At 42.7% G+C, this 21006-nt stretch overlaps 1 protein-coding gene and 1 long non-coding RNA gene across 3 annotated transcripts in view; one reads left to right on the forward strand and one right to left on the reverse strand.

Moving 5' to 3' along the window:
* KNL1 (kinetochore scaffold 1) overlaps positions 1 to 19603 on the forward strand; it is a 46717-nt gene extending 27114 nt beyond the window's left edge. For both annotated transcript variants that reach the window (XM_039537651.1, XM_039537650.1), the window contains exons 14-26: positions 1116 to 1231; positions 3711 to 3801; positions 7639 to 7755; positions 8681 to 8768; positions 9352 to 9432; positions 9875 to 9914; positions 10041 to 10142; positions 10614 to 10714; positions 11026 to 11094; positions 11257 to 11366; positions 12026 to 12144; positions 17325 to 17447; positions 17580 to 19603. In XM_039537651.1, the coding sequence (XP_039393585.1) occupies positions 1116 to 1231; positions 3711 to 3801; positions 7639 to 7755; positions 8681 to 8768; positions 9352 to 9432; positions 9875 to 9914; positions 10041 to 10142; positions 10614 to 10714; positions 11026 to 11094; positions 11257 to 11366; positions 12026 to 12144; positions 17325 to 17447; positions 17580 to 17694 (1272 nt within the window). In that variant the 3' untranslated portion in view covers positions 17695 to 19603. The remainder of the gene's footprint in view (positions 1 to 1115; positions 1232 to 3710; positions 3802 to 7638; positions 7756 to 8680; positions 8769 to 9351; positions 9433 to 9874; positions 9915 to 10040; positions 10143 to 10613; positions 10715 to 11025; positions 11095 to 11256; positions 11367 to 12025; positions 12145 to 17324; positions 17448 to 17579) is intronic.
* Positions 1399 to 3562, reverse strand: LOC120404716. Its single transcript, XR_005598131.1, has 3 exons — positions 3080 to 3562; positions 2627 to 2724; positions 1399 to 1541 (listed from the first exon to the last, which is right to left on the reverse strand). It is a non-coding gene; the product is annotated as an uncharacterized LOC120404716 (long non-coding RNA).
* Positions 19604 to 21006: the final 1403 nt, after the last annotated feature.

Raw genomic sequence — 21006 nt, forward strand, 5'->3', positions numbered from 1 at the left:
CCTGAGTCTGCCCCAGAAACACCCTGGGGCCATGCCCCTCTGCACCAGGTGTGGGGCAGGTAGGCTCAACTAGGCAGGATCCAAGTGTGGAGGGGCTCAATGTGGGGGGGATCCACATGTGGGGTGAGAAGATTCTGTGTGGGACAATCTGAGTACAGGCAGCTCAGTGGGGGGGTCTAGGTGTGGGGGGATCTGGATGCGCAGGGGCAATGGGACTCTGTAGGGGCTTCCAGGTGAAGGTTGTTGGGGCTCAGCCAGAGTGGTCTGGGTGTGCGGGTCTCAGGAGAGGTATTTGGGTGCTGGGGGAGTTTGGCTTGGTGGGGTTAGAGTCTGGGTGCAGCTAGTTGGGGGTCTGGATGTGAGGGCTCTGCGCGGATACAAAATTTGTATCCGCATCCAATCCACGATCCGCAAAAATGGTCTGTGGATATCTGCATCCACGTATGCGTATATCTGCTGATATAAAGCGGATATACACAGATTTGCAGGACTCTAGCCATTTCACTAGTGAATGAACAGTCAACAAAACCAGAAGCTTCCTTCGTCCATCCTTGCTTCATAAGTTAGAACAGCCTACATAAATTCTTGTCTATGAATAAAATTTTCAAAAGCATCCAGTGACTTAAGCACTTAGGAGTCTGTCTGATTGAAAGTCAATTGGACTTGGTCTTCTAAGTCACATGAGTGCTTTTGAAAATTGTATCCTACATGGTTTACTATAGCAATTTTCCTGAACTGTAACCTGTGTACAGATACTCTAGGGCTGACCTTTAAGAATAAAAATACTTGGCACTCATATAGCATGCTTCATCCCTTGATCTCAAAGTGCTTCACAAAGGTGAGTAAATTCGAGGTACAGAAGTGATGAGTCTTACCTTAAGATGCATAGTAAATCTGGTACAGGATGGAATAGAACTAGAACTTCTAACTCCTAGTGCTCTGCCCTTTCCACTAGGCCATGCTGCCCCCCCAGGAACTTTCTCTGCAATAAAATTTCTGCTAAATAACTATCTCAATCCTAGTACTACTTTCTGGATGTGGATTTGACTTGAAGTTGGTGTTTCTGAAATGCACTGTTTTGGATTTTTCAGTTTCACTCCTCTTTCCCTCTCTAGTATGCAGTGAACACAGCTCCTACTCCAGAAGACCTGATTTTCAGCCAGTACATTTATCGCCCCAAGCTGCAGATTTATGAAGAAGATTGCCAGGTTCTTTCTCAGATGATAGAAGAGTAAGAGAGGGGTTGTTTTTTTTTGTCATTCACGGGGAATATTAGTTTTTTGTTTGTTTGTTTGTTAACCCATCATCTTAGATTTGGCTGCATGCAGGATGACCTGAAGGGAGTAATTCCATTATTTTCCAATGAACAGGTGGAAAAAGTTCAAGACTGTAGTAAGCCTGTTTAATTTTAAACAAGTAATCATTTAAACCTATGTATTAAAGCTGAATGTGGGAAAGTCTTGGTAGGACTTGTGGGTCTGGAGGTGGGTAGAGACAAATCTGCCAACAGTGATTTTAAGTTGTTCTTTATCTCATTAGACCTGTAAATGTAACTTAATGTTAGCAAAGGTAAACATTTTTGGACACTTTTATCAAAGCCAATAAAAGATAGCAAACAGAAGAAAGAGCATGATGGATTACAATCTGCCATTATCTGTTCTAATTCTCCAGAATTTATCAAGTTTAAATACAGACAGTATGATATCTTAAGTTTTCTTGTTCATGATTGATTCTAGTACACCTCTACCCTGATATAAGGCGGGTTCGCATACAAGGCGGTAAAGCTCTGATGGGCCAGGCTGGGGCCGAGGGGTTTGATAAGGGGCAGAGGGTCTCAGGGGCGGTCGGGGGCTCTCCCCCCGCCCCAGGGTCTGGGGGGCAGGAGCTGTGGGAGGGCACTTTTGGGGGCCCAGGGGATTAGCAGGAGGCCGGGAGCAGCCCACTCTGCTTCCCTCACCCCGGCCCCAGCCATGCCCCTCATGGGAGGGGGCTTAGGGGAAGGGATCCCCCCCCCCCCCTGCACTCGCAGCAGCGGGAAGCAGAGCAGACCGGCCCCAGCCCGCTCCACTTCGCCAGCTCCCAGCTGCAGCGCTCCGCTTCCCGCCGCAGGTGAGTATAGGGGGCGTCCTTTCCCCAACCTCCCCGCACTCACCGGCGGCAGGAAGCGGAGCAGCCCAGCCCCGCCCAGCCAGCTCCACTCCGCCAGCTCCCAGCCGTGGCACTCCACTTCCTGCCGGGCAGGTGAGTGCAGGGCCTTTCTCCAGCCACCCCCTAGCGACACGGCTGGGGCCGGGGCAAGGAAAGCGGAGCAGGCTGGGGCCGCGTTACTCCACTTCCCGCCGCAGGTGAGTGCGGAGAGGTTGGGGAAAGGACACCCCCCATACTCACCTGCGGCGGGAAGCAGAGCGTTGAGGCTGGGAGCTGGCGGAGTGGAGCAGGCTTGGGCTGGTCTGCTCCGCTTCCCGCCGCTGCCAGTGAGTGCCAGTCAGGGGGGTGGATAGGGGTCGGAGCAGTCAGGGGACAGGAGGATTGGATAGGGGGTGGGGTCCTGGGGGTGTCTCTGGAGGGGGCAGTCAGGGAACAAGGAACGGGGGGCCAAAGCAAGTTCGATATAATGTGGTCTCACCTATAACACGGTGAGATTTTTTGTCTCTCGAGGACCGCATTCTATCGGGATAGAAGTGTATCTGATTCTTTAGTCTCGCTGCAGTTAAACTGCTAAAACTAAACATAGGAAATAGAATGTAAAAGCTCTCCTAAAAACTTAACAACCATAACACCAATTGCATTTCCTCCTCCTTTGTTCCCTGAATAACTCTGCCCTGCATGCTCAGCCTTCCCTCAAAAAAAACCCAACCAAACAAAAAAGACAGCTGGGGAAAACATGAGCTTTGCATCATATTCTATAGGTTACCAAATCTGGGCTTGTGCAGATCTGAGATGGAAATAAATTCCAGGTTGCCTCTTGTTTAAACTAATGGATTGTTAGATTGTCCATGGCAGTAAAGCTAACACAGTATCTCACAGGGAGAGGCAGTCTCTCAAGTAATTAAGGAAAAAGCCACTTGGGAATTTATACCTCAAAAACACCACCTTGAACTTCACCTGGAACACAACTAGTAACCAATGGAGATATCGGAGCAGCAGATATTTAATGTGCTTTCAGCATGAAAGCAAGCTGCAACTTTCAAATTCAGCTTCTAGATTTCAGTGCAATAATCCAGCCTCAAGGTGACAAAAGTCTTGATAACCATAGCATGGTCCATATAAAAAAAAAAGGTACAGCCTTTATGCCACAGGCCAAGGATAAAAAAAAAAATCACTCTTGGCAAATTTTTACATGGATATCCAATAAAATCTCCAAGTTGTGAATAAAACAGTAGGCTTATCCTGTTAATTGGGGTAGGTTCTGATATAATGTGAATCACTTCTGGATGCCTTGCTTATCCTGTAAACATTATGGATGAAATCTTGGCCCCACTGAAGTCAAAGGTAAAACTCCATTGACTTCAGGGGGGCCAGGATTTCATCCTAAATTACCTTGACCTTATCCATGCCCCAATCTTAGATACCAAATAAGTCATTGCACTGCACCAGCCAGTTCAGATATGGAAATAAGTTGAATTATGACATCATATGTGCTGGCTTACATATATGCTGTCTTACATGGCTACAACAAGACCCTTCTCTGACCTTTTTTCATATTTCAGTTTAAAGTTGTGTGCAGGTGTCCAGGATAAACTTTTGGTGGATGTGAATAAGAGCCTCTGGGAGGTGATGAGGACCTTCTCTGACAAAGAGGTAATGCCAACTGTTGCAGTCTTATTGCATGTAGGTATAAAAGCTTGAATGGTGACTGGACATGACTAGCTAATTGTGGGACAAAAGGCAAATTATTATTATAGATCCAAAACTGGCTAAGAGACAGGAAATAAAGTTCTGGAATAGACAATGGTCAATTTTCATCATGGCAAAAAGTTAACAGTAGAATGTCTCAGGATTGTGTATTAGGTCTTGTGCTTAGTATATTAACAATCTGGAAAAGGGGAATGAGTTGTAAGGTAGCAAAATTTCATAGGTCTAAGGCCAGAAAGGGACCATTTGGATTATCGTGTCTCACTTCTTGTCTAACAGGCTGTAGAACTTCCCCAAAGTAATCCCGAGAGTATAGCTTTTAGAAAAATATCCAATCTTGATTTAAAAATTGTTAACGATGGAGAATCCACAGGACCCTTGGTAAATTGTTCTAATGGTTAATTAGAACAACGGTTAAAAAATTACCCCATATTTCCAGTCTGAATTTGTCTAGTTTCAATCTTCAATTTGATGGTGATACAAAGTTATTTGGGTTAGTTGAGTTAAGAGAAGAGTTAGGAATTTCAGAGGGACCTAACCAAGCGAGGAGAATAGACTACACAATGGCAGATGATGACCAGTGTTGATAAATGCAAAGTAATGCACATTGGATGGAAAAATTTGAACTACTCATATACCTTTCTGGATTCTAAATTAATTCATCAACTCATGAAAAGAATCGTCATGTCACTGTAGATCACGCAATGAAGAATTCTGCTCAGTGCACCCCTACAGTCAGAAGAGCAAACAAGATGTTAGGATGTGTAATGAATGTTATGGATAAGGCTGTGTCTGTCACAGAAGTCACTGATTCCATGAGTTTCTGTGACCTCCGTGATTTTTGCAGCGGCTGGTGCTGGCTCAGAGGCTGCCCGAGCCAGGCAGCCTCTGGGCCAGCAGCAGCAGCAGTTTGAGTGTGTGGGAGGGGGCTCAGGGTTGTGGCAGGGGGTTGGGGTGCGGGGTGGCGCTTACCTGGGGGAGGGGCACCCTGGCTTCCACCAGCATGTCCCTGCAGCTCCTAGGTGGAGGGGCCAGAGGGCTCCGCGCACAGAGCAGTGCGCGGAGCCTCCCAGGTTGCCCCTCCCCTAGGAGCTGCAGGGACATGCTGGTTGAAGCCAAGTAGGGAGCCTGCCAGCCCCACCAAACCCCGTTCCCCTCCCCAGCACGAGCAGGGGTCACGGGCCATACGCTGCCGCCTGTCTCCCCCTCCGCACCAGCACCAGCGGGGGTACTGGGCCATCTGCTCCCTCAGCACCCACGGCCTCCTGGCCCAAGTTTTAGTTAGGGGTATATAGTAAAAGTCATGGACAGGTCACGGGCCATGAATTTTTGTTTACCGCCTGTGACCTGTCCATGACTTTTACTAAAAATACCCATTACTAAAGCATAGCCTGAGTTATAGATAATACAGAAAATATTATGCCATTATATAAATCAGTGGGCCTCCTTCCATCTGGAATGCTGTATTCAGCATTGGTTAGCCCATCTCAAAAAAGGGTATTAGAGTTGGCAAGGGTTTGGAGAAGGACAATGAGAATGATTTGGGGCATGGAAAAATTCTTATATGAAGAAATTGAAAACATTTGGATGTGAAAAAAAGGGGACACACTAAAAGTATACACAGTAATTAATAGTATCGAGAAAGTAGATCAGGAGCTTCACTGTCTCAATACAAGAACAAGGGGACATTCAATGAAATTAGAACATGGTAAATTCAAAAGTGAATAAAGCAATACTTTTTCACACAGTTCATAATTAAACTGTGGAACTCATTGTCACAGGATGTCATTGAGGTCAAAAACTTAGCAGGATTCAAAGATGGATTGGACATCGTTATGGATAACAACTCTTGGATATTTTTGTTATAGTTAATGTTAACAAACGTTGCAAGGGATACTAAGCCAATCTCTATTAGGGATTAGAATGAAACCTTCATGTGGAAGTAGATTGTCACGCATCTGCGTGTCTAGAGTGTGGATGGTGTGTGTCTTTCACCTTCCCCTGAAGCTTCTCGTGTTGGCCACTATTGGAGCCAAGATATTGGACTAGATGAACCACAAATGTGATCCAGTATGGCAATACCATATATATATATATATATGAATGTATGTGCTGAAAGCCCCTCTTTTCTGGTTATTTGACATAAGTGTCCAATGCTATTGGTGTTTTGATACTTTGTGTGCTCCTCTACTTTTGAATAAGGGATTTCCAACTTGCTAAGTCTTTGCAAAGAATAAAGTACTAAATTATACTGAGCCTAATTAGCATTATGGAACTTCCTGACCCAAATTTTTGATTCCTGGTGTGTAGAGCCCTGTGTGGATACAAAATTTTTATCCACATCGGATCCACAAACATGGTCCCTGCCCCAAAGAGGATTGTGATGGACTTCCCTGGGATGCAACCTGGGACTTGGGTACCGCTGAGCCCTGTGGCATACCAGCCTGGGCCCCCTCTCGCGCTGTGAGGCAGAGACAAGCTGAAATCCTCTCCAGACCTTATACTTACACAGCCATACACAAGAAGGGACACCCCAAGATGCAGTTACATGAATGTTTCTCCTAGCCACTCATGAACCAAGAATAGAGAGGCTACAGCCAGTCCACAGCCTAGGACCCCAGAGCTGTACCATCTTGCCCTGGTCAAAAGCCTGACCAGTGTAAGTTTATTTCCCAGTCCACCCCTCAGTATGGAAAGAAAAATGCACCAGCCCCTGTTCCTGAGCAGATTTACCTCTGCACTTCTAACAACAAACTCTTTTAGTAAAAATATAAAACAAATTTATTAATTACTGAAATATTTTAAGTGATTATAAGTAATAGTGTATAGACCTAAGAAATAAAATTGCAATCTAAATTTATTAAACTAGACAAGATTTGAAAAAAGCAGTGTCTTACCTTGATGGTACCAACAGTCCACCAATCTTCCACACACAGGCAGTGCTTTCTTCTTTCTTGCCTGGGACCCCCATCCCCAGATCAGTCTTTCTTCCTTAGGTGTTTCCAGGTTGTGTGTTGTAGGGGGATTGAGGCCAATGGTGATGTCACTTCCCCCTTTTATAGCTTTTTCCATGTGGAGGGAACATCATTGTTCCAAGCAAAGCCCCTAGCCCAGTTAGTGGAAAAATATAGACACAGGATGAAGTTTAATATCACATGATCTAGTCACATGCCCTTGTGTGCTTCAATGAGTCATAGCAGCTATTATCCGTATATTGGCTCAAGCGTCCACAGGAAAGCTCATCAGGTGAGGCTAAGCTTTTCCCATGGCCCATTGTTTTTGTTGCTGGGCGATTACCTTGAATAGACCCTTCACAATTTGCTGGTTAGACTGGGTGTAAATTAACTTATGGGAGTTACCCAGGAGCAAGCACATTTGAAATACAGATGCATAGTCAATATTCATAACTCCAGATACAAAAATGATACATGCATACAAATAGGATAATCATATGCAGCAAACCACAACTTTTCCATTGACACCTCACATGACATATTTTGTACCAGATGCCTCATAATTGTATCACAATCATATCATAATCCTATCACAATGGTGAATATGGCATGCAGAGTTTCACAAGGATATCTGCAGATTTGCAGGGCTCTGGATATAAAACTTGGATCCGCATCCATCTGTGATCCACAAACATGGTCCATGGATATTTGCAGGGCTCTACTTGTGACTCATATATGCTGCTACTAGACAGTTGAATCAGTCCCAAAGACTAACATTATGTAACTTTCTAATTCACCTTGCCTATGTTGTTGTTCCCATCCATTGCAGCTGAAGAACTTTGGAACAGAGTTGAATAAAATGAAATCCTGTTTCACCAAGAAGAGTAAAGTCCTGGCTCACAAGGGGAAAGTGAAATTGTATGACAATTTGGTGCAGGACACACAGGTATTAGGGTTGGAGAAGGGAAGAGGGTGGTAGAAGGCCATTAGGGATTCCTGATTTATTCATTTAATTTATATTTAAAATGTGTAAGGTGAGTTCTGACTATCAAGTTATGCACATAACCTATGTAAATATGCATCCTGTTACTGTTAATCTCCTACTTACTCCCTCATATTGTTGCATCTTATTTTAAATTTGATTGTGAACACTTTAGGGCAGGGGTAATATCTTTCTATCCACTTACACAGTGGGGACCTTGCTCCTGATTCAGACCTGTGGATGCTACACACTACAAAATATAAAAGGGGAGGGAGAGTAGCAACGACATGGGCACTGCTATCTTCTTTCAGTGTGATCATGTTGCCTTACAAGTAATGAGAGAGTGGGATATCGGCATAGGCTACCAGTCAGAGAAATAAATGGAGCATTTGTCCCATTGTGAAGGACATCTCAGAATTTGCTTATTTCTTAAAGGGTCAAACAGGTTAGCATTTGCTCAAAAAATATCTTCTCAGTTAGCACCCTGCATCATCTCTCCTCTTCTTGAGAAAAGTGATTGAAAGATGATGGCAAAGCAGCTCTGGTGTCATCTGAAATCCTGTGATTATCTTTAAAAGCAACAAAGAATCCTGTGGCACCTTATAGACTAACAGACGTTTTGCAGCATAAGCTATCGTGGGTGAATACCCACTTCTTCGGATGCAAGTGGGTATTCACCCACGAATGTGGTTATCTTAACTGCTGTCTATCTGGTTTTAGGTCTAAGTATGATAGATTGCATTGGTTTCATTGGTCCATCTCCTGGCAAGCAGAGATCAGTGTGAGAGTCCTAGCAAACACAGAACTATTATTTAAATGCAGCCATAGATTTATGCGAAAATATATTACTAAACAAAAATGAAACATAGTTGTCCAATTTTACCCTTAGATCCAATGGGAGAAACTACAGTCAAGAATAGCAAAAGTGGATGAATTCCTCAGGGAGATGGATAGTTGTCTTTTAGCTCTGGAAACAGGTAAGTGTTTCAGATCCCAATTCAAGAATTTTCATTTACTGGAGTGTAAACACCTCTTAACTTATTTGGAACAGCTACTATTCAAATGATCACTTACAAGCAGAAACTAGAGAAGGGGTGTTTAAGCATTACAACTCCTGTTCTATGAGTAACTTGTCTGTATGAGGCTGGTTAGATAGGCCTGTGATTGTAGATTTGGCTTAGGGGAACCCTGTAAGTAGGACATGGAGACTAAGTGACCAGTTTTTGTTTTTTTTCTAATATATTTCAGTGCTCAAGACAAATGTGTGCCATGAGTTTCAAAACTACTATAATGGGATAGGATTTTTTACCCATCATCCACTGCTACCTGTAATTTTCTGTGTAAATTGTAGAACTACAGGCTTCTTGTCATATGTGTTCATATTGTCATTTTTGACAAAATAAAACTGCAGCTCATTATTATAATAGCTGAAGACAACTGAAACCTAAACATTGAGTCTGACATTGATACAAAGAGAGGCTGCATTCCTGCAGGAGTCACTGCTGTGCCTCAGAATAGTGTGGTGGGTAGAGAGTGGCTTCTAACGCTTCTTTCCTTTAGTTACTAAGTTGGAAGAATGTGAAGCAGATATCAGTGATCCAGTGGCAGAGTGGGAGTCCAAAGTGAGAAACTCTGAGAAAGGTAATGGGGCCAGCTGAGGTGCATTTCTATTAATGAACTCTGGGGGTGGAAAGATTTGTGGCCCAGAGTAGGAGATATGTACCTCCAGGCTAGTGCGAAAGCAAACACTGAAAGTGGGCATCTTACCACCACAGTTGTCTTCTCTGGGTTGGGAGATGGCTATCCACATAAACCATCCTTTCTGCATTTTATTGCCTTTTTTCTAGAAAATCAGAACTTGGAATACAATGAGCTGAGAAGATCATGAGCTGGCTACAATGCATTGTTCTCCAAGTGCTGAATAATTGCCCATTTCTACTGATATCCTAGCAAGGATAATTACCATCACCCTGGGATCTCTCCTGATGTTGAGAACCAGGGCTGCACAGCCAGTCAGGGTTTTTTTTTCATGCTTCTCATACTGCTTGCAGATCTCTTTCATAGCTTTTTTTAAATTTCTTAGAGCTTGAAAACCTCAAAGCCCAAGAAGAAGAGCTTCAAAGGTAGAATTTTATACAATGATTCTTTTACCTTTATTTAAAGCCTGCATGCACACTCAGGTTCTAGAGATTGTGTCAGGGTGCTTTGTCTTCCCAGGAGCATCTGATTTTGTTGCTATATTTCTATAGGGATCTGTCAAATCTGGAGGTTCAGAAGAAGCAGGGGTTTTCTGAGATAAACTATCTGCAGAATAAAGCAAGTGATTGTGAGGAGCTCCTCGACAAATACAAGTAAGGGAAGGAAAGGGTCTTCACCTTTGATTTTTATCCCAGAGATCAACCAGTTCCCTCTCCTCACATTGGTAGTGCTAATGTATTTTTAATTGATGCTATATTTAGGAGCCTGTCTCCTGGCAATATAGGATTAGCAGTAAAGCTTCTGTGAGTTTAGTGCATAGTAGGATGAACTGATTTTATATACATAAGGGACATTGCAAAATCTCTTCCTATAGCAGTTTCATCCCCTTCCAAAATGAGTATTTTTGTTTTAATGTTTAGTGTTACCTCTTAATAGAATACAAACTTTTCAATATTTCCTGGAAGGTCATGCTACTGTTTCCATCTGACTTGATGATCCAGAGGGACAAAAAAGTGCTAGCTACCATTAGCACATTTATGTGGTGGTAGATGTTGTATGTACATCTAGTACTTTTATCTTTTTCCACTTTTTCTTTGGTTGTAACTCAGGTTTTTCTTCTTTAGCTTCACTGAATGGGAGATCAGTGAATGGAGCGATCAACAGGCAGTGTTTACCTTCCTTTATGATTCTATAGAACTGACTATCACATTTGGACCACCAGTGGGTGAGTGGCAAATTTTGTCAGGACCTTTTTCTGGTTTACAAACCAAAAAGTTTACATAATATAAATCCGTCGGATCAGGCTGACATCTTTAGACCTTATACTAGTAGAAGAAGGCAAACATACTAGAGTGGAAGCACTCAAACTGTGAGTTTAAGGTAGTTATGGATTGGAGTCCAGGCCTGATTTTTTTTTAACAAAAGGATTAAATTATACAACCTAGATGTCTGCTCCTGGAGAGAGATTTCTGAGGCGTTAGGAAGTGCGCACAGTCTGGAAATACACACTTACGGTTTGTTTTTGGTCTCTCACAGATGGTGCGGTTTTCAATGAAAATCCCTGCAGAAAGATTGTTGATATGAGCTTTGAATCTCTGTTGGATGGTAAGGCTCTGAAGTGGCTTGCTGCTCTGGTCCTTGGGTTTGCCTATTTATGGGAAGGTATCTTCACACTTGCACTTTATCTGCAAGTGCATTGCCTGACAGTCCCAAAAAGATTATTGATTACAAATATAAACAGTTCTGAAAAATAATTCTTTCTTACAGAAGAAAAAGCTCCACTCTCATCATGTCTAGTCCAAAGGCTCATCTTCCAGTTTATTGAAAGTCAGGGTTCCTGGCAGACAAAATGCACAACAATGCACCACTTGCCCCAGGTAATGTTCCAAGAAGCTAAACTACAGAGCCCTGAGAAGATGATCATGGAATCTGATCTGTTCACCAGAATAAGGATGATATTCTTTAACAATGATTTCTTAAAATAAAGTTCAGCCTTGAATTAATGAATATTCTGCTGCTTAAGTGTTTGCCATAAGGAAAGTAATTCTAAAGCTGTAGTTTCAATCAATCATAAATCATACAGTAAAGTATGTGGTTCTGCTCTGAATGGTGACTCTGTATAAGTGTAGATTTCTCAATCAATAGATCTGTTCTCTGATTGATGTCTGCTTGCTTTACGATTGGAATAAGTTTTACTACTACTATTAGCACTACAGAGCCAGCACAACTATCCAGGACAGAAATTCTATTCTGGTTCCTACATAATTAATAGAATAGTGGTTTTAATTGCATAACCAAATTTGGCCTTCCCACAAGGATGCAGAGGTATATTTGAGGGCAGAATTTGGGCAGCAGAATTTTTATCTGTGGTAATACTTGACCAGTTTCATTTTTAGATCCCAGACTGAGTGTAGAGCTAGCAGTTAAGATTATGGGTTTTTTAATGTACTTTCTAGAATAGAATTGCAATTTAAAATGTTATGTAGCTTTCAAGAGTGAACTCTAATGTGATTACTTTTTCTGATTGTCCACTTAGATGCTGCATGAGGTCTCATTAGTGGTGAATCGCTGTCGACTCTTAGGAGAAGAGATTGAGTTTCTGAACAGATGGGGTGGAAAGTTTAATCTTCTGAAGATAGAAGTGGATAATACAAAGTGAGTGATTAAAGATCAAACCTACTCCAATTCAACCCCCCAAAAAGTGCTGTTAGTGACTACTCACAAACAGAAGACTTTGAAACACATTTTCCGTCTAACTTTAATAATGGAAGCCAGCTGACGTCAAAAACTTAATTGTTTTTGTTTGTTGTTGGTGGTTTTTTTAACAAATTCAGCAAATTTTTAAAAAAACAAAACTCTAACTTCAGAATAGCAGAAAATGAACAGTTCATGGATTCTGTCAGCTTCCTTATTGACATATCTTTCATCACTTGCTACCTGCCACTTTGACACATACCTCTATCCAAAGCATTAGATCAGGGTGCAGCAACGTACAGGGAGTCAGGACCAAGAGTAGTTCTCCAAGTAGATGTAGCTGTGTATTCCTCTTAGGTGTGTGCGCACCCAGCACACTGAAGCTGGAGAATTTTGCCTAGCAGTACCAATAGAGGGGCAGTGCTCATACTGTGTGGCCACAGCCCCTCCCTGGCTATATGGGGCAGCGTCACCCCGAAACCTGCCCCTCCCGCCCCCCCAGTTCCTTCTTTCCACTTGTCGCTGGAGTTGGACTTCTGTGTGGTCTTAACCTCTCACTATTTTAGTGTTTTTTCTAGTTGTATATAGTTAGTTAGTACCCTTAGTGGTAGTTACATTAGTGTTAGCTGTATTTAGATAAGTACTCCTTTCTGATGCCCTTACCAGGGTTTAAACATTGTCTGTCATGTCGGGGAGCGATCATTTGGATGTGGAGTTTGCTGTGTTTGGGTGAGGCCCACATCAAGGAGCAGTGTTCGATCTGTAAATCAATCACAAAATGAACTCAAGTGGCTAAGGGCCTTTGCCTAAAACAGCACCTGCTTGAAGAAGTCAACAAAGCCCTTGTTGGATCAGAGGTCGTCCTCGGGTTCTGAGAGTGCTGCCACTTTGTGCCCTGGAGCAGGTGTCTCTCCGAAGAGACAGAGGAACCGTTCCCTGTGGAGTGTGCCAACAAAAAGGTCGCATAAGACCAATCAAGACTACTCTAGATCTTGTGGGGACTGTTTTGCCTCTTCCAGGAAGAGCACAGAGTTAGTGCGAACCTCCCTACCGCTCCCCAGGACTGAGTAGGGAGGTTAGAGACCCTGTTAGATTGTTTCCATGTCGGTAGCCTGCCAGGTGGCTGCAGACCTCCTTTGCCTTTCTGTCACAACCTCTCCTTTGGTCCTGGACTTTGCCACGGCTAAGTCATTTTTAGCCTCATTGGCTGGATAGGCCACTGAACCCTTAGGTCTCTCCGATGTTCCCCTTCCACAGTCTGTGGAACTGGGGAAGTACCAGGCTCAATGCAAGAGACCTTGGCACTGGGAAACTCCTTGGCACTGTTGCAGTTGGCGCTGCAGATGTTACTGTGGTGGCACTCATCACCTTCCGCTTCAGCACCGTCAGTCACCTCGGTACCAGGGCCGATGTTGGGGTCAACTCTGCTTCCACCACCAGAAACAACAGAGGTGTACTCAGTACCAGCGATACCATTTCCACCGTCGGTGTCAGTTTCCTCTTCGGTGTGGGCTACAGATGAGTCAGACTGGTTGCTCGCATCCTCAGGGCTGGCTCCACCTTTATCCCCTTAAGCTCAGTACTCATCAGCATCCAGATTGGGATCTTCCTCCTATTCTCCCACTTTCCATTGCCTGACTCACAGCGGGGGCCATTTATGGAACTCTGTTGCTATCAGAATTTGTGCTTGTCTTGCAGTCAAGAAGCCTATTGGCCACCAATGCCTTTACCCATACCTGTGGAATCTGTGGATGCTCCTCATCTCGCCCTAAGGCGAGGTCACCGGGCAGGTCTGTGGCGGTGAGCATCAGTCCACCACAGGCCCAGTTACTGGTAAACCTTCCCATCACCTCCAGTCTCGTCCATCCAGGTCCATTGGTCCTGGAGCAGGATCTGGCTCTGGCACAGTTAACCACTTCCTCTTTATCCCTAAACAATTCTGCATTGCCAAGCTCTTCCTCTCCTTCAGTACCAGAGGATGTCAAGGCATACCAGGACCTCCCTCAGTATTCAGGAGAAGTTCCTCTAGAAGAATACCCATATGTTGTTGGATATCCTGCAGCCATCTGTCCCTGTGAGTCTCACCCTCCCTACTAACAATGCACTCCTAGAGCCTGCTACGGTTCTCTGGAGTACTCTGGATTCAGTACTGCCTAATGTGAAACCCATGGAGAAATTCTACTTCATTCCAGTGCAGGGATTTGAGGAGTTTTAGTCCCACAATGCCCCAAACTCCATGGTTGTAACTGCAGTGAACAATAGAGCCCAGCAGGGCAGGTTTATTTCCACTCCCAACAACAAGAACTCTAAATGGATCGTCCTGATGGGCAGGAAGATTTACACCTTCTCTTCCTTGCAGATGTGCATTGCTGACCAGAAGGTATTGCTGTCCAAATACGATTTTGTGAACTGGATGGCTATGTCTAAGTTTGCAGACTAGCTGCCCGAAGCCTTGAGGAAGGACTTCCAGGCATTTATCACTGAGGGATGTTTGGTGACTAAGACTTTGTTGCAGTCTGCACTGGATATGGTGGATAGTTCAGCCAGAGTGATGGCCTCGGCAGTGACTGTGAGAAAAGCATCTTAGCTGCAGAATTTGGGCATTGCTCCCAACATGCAACAGGCCATAGAGGATTTGCCCTTCGATGGATGAGTGCTTTTTTTTACAAGATGAATGAGACTCTGCACTCTAGAGCTACCCTACAGTTCTTGGTGGTGTACATGCCGGCAGTGGAGAGGCACCATTGCTGTGGTCAATAGCAGCAGCAGTATCATCAACAGCATGCATTTGGGCAGCCTTTCTCTCCCCCAGGACAGTGGGACCTCCCCAGAGAGGGGCATAGGTCCCAGAGGAGGAGGCATTCAGGTCTGGGGGTTGGCCAATCCCATACACCTTCACCCGGCACCTCCTGAGCATCTGTTTTGACTCCTTGGTCCAGAGCAGTGTTCCAGTGGTCACTCCCTTCTTCCCGTCCCCTTTGTTGGGGACTGGCTGACTCACTTTCACGATGCTTGGGGTTTGCCCTCCAGAGACAGCTGGGTCCTAAGCACCATCAGATTGGGCTACACCATCCATTTCCTTTCCACCTCTTCCCTGACCCTCCCTCCCCATTCCTCTTTAAGGACCCATCTCACAACATACTGCTCCTTGAGCAGGTTCGCTAGCTACAGGCTTTAAGAGCGGTAGAAGATGTTCTGCCAGAACACTGGGGTCAGGGCTTCTAATCTCAGTCTTTCTGGTGTCCAGATCCAAGGAAGAAATAAGACCTATTCTTGACCTTCACGGCCTCACAAATATATCAGATACATGAGGTTCTGAATGGTCACTCTATTAACTAGTCTCCCTGTGTTGTCTCAGAATGTCTGGTTTGCTGCTCCAGACCTTCAGTACATGATTCATGTGGTGATTTTGCCGAGCCATAGGATATTCCTTTGGTTCATCGTAGCGGAGCACCATTTTCAGTATACGGTGCTTCCCGTTGGCTTCTCTTTCGCCCCTGGAGTTTTTACCAGCTGCATGGTCATGATGATGGTGTACCTCAGGAAATAAAAATAAACATCTTCCTGTACCTGGATGACTGGTTACTGAGAGGCAGGTCCAGAGAGGAAGTCCTTTCCCACGTCGAAGCTACATTGCGTTTGCTTGACTGTCTGGGTCTCATCCTAAATACCAGTAAGTCAACTTTGGTTCTCGCTCAGAAAATCGAGTTCATTGGGGCTCTATGAGTTTGAGAGCATTTTTGCCTATTGAGAGCTTTCAGGTGATTTGCCACCTTTGCCTCAATCTGTAGTCTCAGTCTTCGACAACAGTTCGGACATTTGCAGGGCTGCTATATGGGCATCCATACATACATTTACGAATCATTATGCCATTACCTCATCTTCCAGGGTATAAGCAAGCTTTGGTAGGGCTGTCTTGTAATCTTTGTTTGGGTAGGCTATAAGCCCTGCCTCCTTGGGTGGGTACTGCTTGTGAGTCACCTAAGTGGAATATACGGCTGCATCTACTCGAAGAAGAAATGGTTACTTACTGTAACTTTGGTTCTTTGAGATGTGATGCAGACGTGTATTCCGTGACCCACTTCTGTCCCCTCTGCATCAGAGTCTACTCTCTGCATGTTTGGTGTGAAGGAGCTGAGGGGGGTTGAGGCACCCCACCTCATATGGCCAAAGTTGGGGCTGTGGCCACAAGACACAAGCACTCCCCATTTACAGTACTGCTAGGCAAAATTCTCTGGCTTTGGTGCGCTGGGTGCGCACACATCTAAGTGAAATACACAGCTGCATCACATCTCAAAGAGTCACAGTTACAGTAAGCAACTGTCTCTTTCTTACAGTTGGTCTTCAGGGGGAAAAAAATCAAAACAGCAAAGCAAAGACATCTTAAGTTTGCTTCAGCCAGGTAGAAATACACAGTGCTTAACTTAAAGTTCATATAAAGCACAATAATCCTTCATTTTACCCAGTTCCCACTTTCCCGTGGTGCTTCCTTGTCCTGTGGCATGGCTGGGCTGAGCTGGACAAGTACTTATTCTTCACTGCAGGATCCCTCTTCCAGATTCCCACTGCCTCTTTGTATCCCTGTTCTAGTTAACCTTTTCTCTGTGTTCCTTAATGTGGGGTATATACACATCATCACAGGCTGGGGTTTTTTGGTAATATCCCTCGCTAATATCCTGTGTCCCTCATCACGACATGACATAACAAAAGAAAAGGCAGAACTCTTTAGTGAGGTCAACAAAACAAATGTGCAGTTACAGATTTGGAGAAATTAGGTTTGTTTGTTTTTTATGTATTGAAGAAATCCAGAAAAGGAATCTTTCCTCTCCCTTCCTGCCCTAGTCTTTCCAGAACAATTCTGCCCTAAGACAAAATGGAACATATTAACCTTTACGGAGATTGGTTTCTTCTGAGGGGAACTTGGGCCTTATTACGTAAAATGGGAAGATTGCTTCAACCTTGCCTACTGCTACACGATAAACAAATTCTATTGATGCGCTTCAAGAATATAAAGTGAGGCTGTGTATAATGTCTGTGTTAAGACACTAGGCTTTCACATTTGGAGACACAATTTCAAAGGAAGCTGTATTATAGGAAGCCATGACTTAACCCTCTGCATGTACATTTTGTTTTCCATGCAGAGTGAAGCTCTTGTTCTCCACTTCCACGGTTTTTGCAAAGTTTGAGGTGATATTCTCCTTATCTGCCAACTACCCATCAGCCCAACTCCCTTTCACTGTCCAAAAACGGATTGGGAGCCTTGGGTGAGTAGCACAAGCATAAGAATAAAGGACTTTGGGCATACTTTTCACTTCAAAGCAGGGAACAGGAAGTTAAACGCTAATAAATATACTGTCAGAAGTTTATCTGAGATAATTTCTTTTTGTCTTTCCCAGCCATGATGAAATTTCTGCTGTTCTGTCCAATGTGCCACTGGGCACCAACTACCTGATGAGAATGGTCAAAATGATTCATCATAACTTGCTGCAAGGTTCCCTGATTGTTCACTAAATCCACTCAGGTCAATACAGTTCTGAAGCTGGATGTCTGTCCTCTTCAAACTTACAAGAGTTGCCAGCTTCTTTTAGTGCTGTGAGAATCTGATTTAGCAACTGACTGTGAATTGTCCAATATTTAAACCACTGAAATGAAATCTCAGTAAGCCTATTACCAAACACCTCTCCTATACCAAAGCATGCGGAGGGAATGCAGAAATCTCTGTAGAGCCAAGGAGGAATTTCAGATGGCTTCCATTAACTTGTCCCACTTTTCTCATATTTGTTTTCCTCTTCCCCAACCCTTCTAGCCACTGCTGGTTGTGGTTTCCCTTTTGTTACACTGCCACATAAAAGAAATTCTAGCTCCTATAACCACCAGAATTAGCCTGATAATTTATCTCTGGTTTGTTATTACCCAGGGCTATTGTCTATCTTCGAAGGCTTGCATGACTGGAAGTTACTATCACTAACTAGCCCAGATTTTAAGTTTGATTATATCAGCTGACTGGAATGTCTCTCAGATCACAGAAACTATAATTCTGGTTTCTGCTGCTTGACAAAATTATAACTTATGAAATTCACAAGTGGCATGCACAGTTAGAAGTTTCTCTTTAAGGTTACAGATCCCTGTTTCTAACCATTGATTTTGCAGTGCAACAGAACCCAAAGTCACATGGATCAAGTTGTGAACTTTCCCTTGTGGAATTTGGTTCTAATCATTCTGCATGTAGATCCTTTTCTATTGCTACGGTGTTAAGCTATTTGATGCACTTACTTAGGCTAGGTTCCCTATTTCTCAAAGGGGTAAGAAGGCTAAATTTGTAAATCTGCTTTTGCTTAATGTGTTCAACAGGTGACATGGTAGGAGATGTTCAAAAGGGCTGGATCTAGCAGGCACACTTCTAGCACTGACCATTTAATTACTGTCTTGCTTGAGGCAGCTGTTTCCTTAGAAAAAAGCTCTGTGATGATTTTCATTAAATAGATGGACTTTTCTCTGCCTAAACAGAGTCCCAAATAGTGTTTGCTCTCTTTTTATCTGCAGTATTAGTACAAATGGTTATAATAGAAACAACAAATCCAGCTAAACAAATTCCAACTATCTGAATATGTCTTGTGATGTACACTATGGTCTCAGAAACAAGCAGCTCTCTTAGCTGTATTTCAGTCAAATTGATCATGTTTTGCTTAATTATTTTATAATTAAGTTTCTAAAGAACCTTTTAGTAATTTTAATGAAACTGACACTACTAGACTTTTTGCTTTACCTTTAAGGATACTTTATGGCAAAACTTTTTTAAAATTTCATCATAAATTCATGTTTCTTCCAAATACAATCTCCTTTACCTGTTCTCCTTTTGTGACCTCAGTGGAATTAGGATCCTTGTTTAGCAAACCATCCATATCATTGCTTCCTTTAACTCTTTGTACTGATCCTGGTAATAGATAAACTAGTAAATTCTAAACATTTGCTGAATGCCCTAGAGAAGTTGGTGTATAATTTGCCACAGAAATCACTAACTGACATCCTGTCTGTCCCCAAGTTTCCTATCGATTGCATGAGCTGTAATGTTCTAGGAGCCTTAAGGAACAATCAGTGCACTATATTTCAAAACTAAGAGATCTGAGTAATACCTTTGACATACTCTGGACTGTTTTATTAGTCTTAATAGTAAAATACATTCTTCAGATTGTCAGGACTGACATGGTCATGTCCTGGGTAAACAGACCCTGTTCCTATGGTGTTGAAGCATCTAGCACTTCTCAACTCTCCATTCTATAGGTGCCTGACCGTTTCTATCTGTCTGTAAAATATAATAATTTTAAAATGCATTGATATATTTTTATGACGTTCTCTGGTTTTTACAATTTTTCCTTCTACAGAAGGTAGTGAAAAGCTCATTAAACATTTGTATCGTTAATACTTTCTTTCTCTTCTTTACTATGAAATAATTTAGAAGTTAAATGGATATTATCAACTCATATCAGATTTCAATCTGAAAATTTATCTGATAGCTTCGGAGTAACTTTTGTCATTACCTGTAAATTATTACAGCAATATACTCTCTTTTGTTTGTAAATGTGACAGTATTTGTGTGTGTGTTGCACTGTTTCTCCTTATATAGTCTTAATTTCCTCCTTATATAGTCTTAATTTCCTCCGTTGTCTGTGCATGACTTTCACAAAACAACAGGAGAAAAAATATATATAAAAATACCCTAGGAAAATGACCACAAACTGGCAGAAGACTCTTGAGACTCTTGCAGTACTGGAAACTACTTTTAATGCATTTAAAAATATATATTTAAATTGATGAAGTATTGATCTTTTTAACCAGCAGAGGGTGCTCCTGCAATACTTCATAAAGTGCTATGCTGCATGGTGGTAAACAAATTCTCTGAGAGACATCAAAGAAAAACTAAGCCAAGAACATCAGGGGACTACAAGGACGGGGGTGGAATGTGATGAATTGTCTGATCAGAGCTGTCTTTGAAGCTGCTCTGGTTGGAGACCTAGAGGGTAGGGGAAATAAAAGAGAGAATGTAAGCACAGCAGAAATGAAGCAGCTCTAGTCTTGCATATAATATTTATTCATAATATGTGTACACATGAACTCCTCCAAGGGTTTTAGAAATTGACGTTCACAGCATATTGTCATTCAAAGAGTGATTTCCCCCAGTTTTCCTCTTCAGTTTCAGACTTGACTTACGACTCTAAATGTCACAAGGTACTAGTTACTTCCATAGAAGTAATATACCTACTAGAATTAATTTGCAAAGGTAAATTCAATTAGAACCTAATTTCTAAAGTTTTAACAATTATTCTGCATTGTTCAGTCAGGGAACTCCATGAATAACTCTGTAAAGTATCTGATCATTTGCGTCAGCAATTGGATCCTCTGAAAGTGTTGAGCTGGGTTTAGAACCCAACACCTCTGAATTCCAGGCCTGTACCACTTTTTTCAAAAGCCTGGGTGGGATTAGGTTTTGCGTAAAAGGAGAGAGATGACTTCCATATGAGTAATCTACAAATGACAGTATTTGCTCCTTTTAAATTCTGTTTTATAATAAGGATACAGTGCTATCTGTAGAAAAGGCTGGTGATGCAAAAGCGGGAACATGAGTCAGAACTACCCTGTTTTAATATAAACTAGGGCTGTCAAGCGATTAAAAAAAATAATCGCAATTAATTGCATTTTTAAACAATAATAGAATACTATTTAAGTATTTTTGGATGTTTTCTACATTTTCAAATATATTGATTTCAATTAGAACACATAATACAAAGTGTATACTGCTCACTTTATATTTATTGTTATTACAGA

Source organism: Mauremys reevesii, linkage group 4 (genome assembly GCF_016161935.1).
Source record: "Mauremys reevesii isolate NIE-2019 linkage group 4, ASM1616193v1, whole genome shotgun sequence".
Lineage (NCBI taxonomy): Eukaryota > Metazoa > Chordata > Testudines > Geoemydidae > Mauremys > Mauremys reevesii.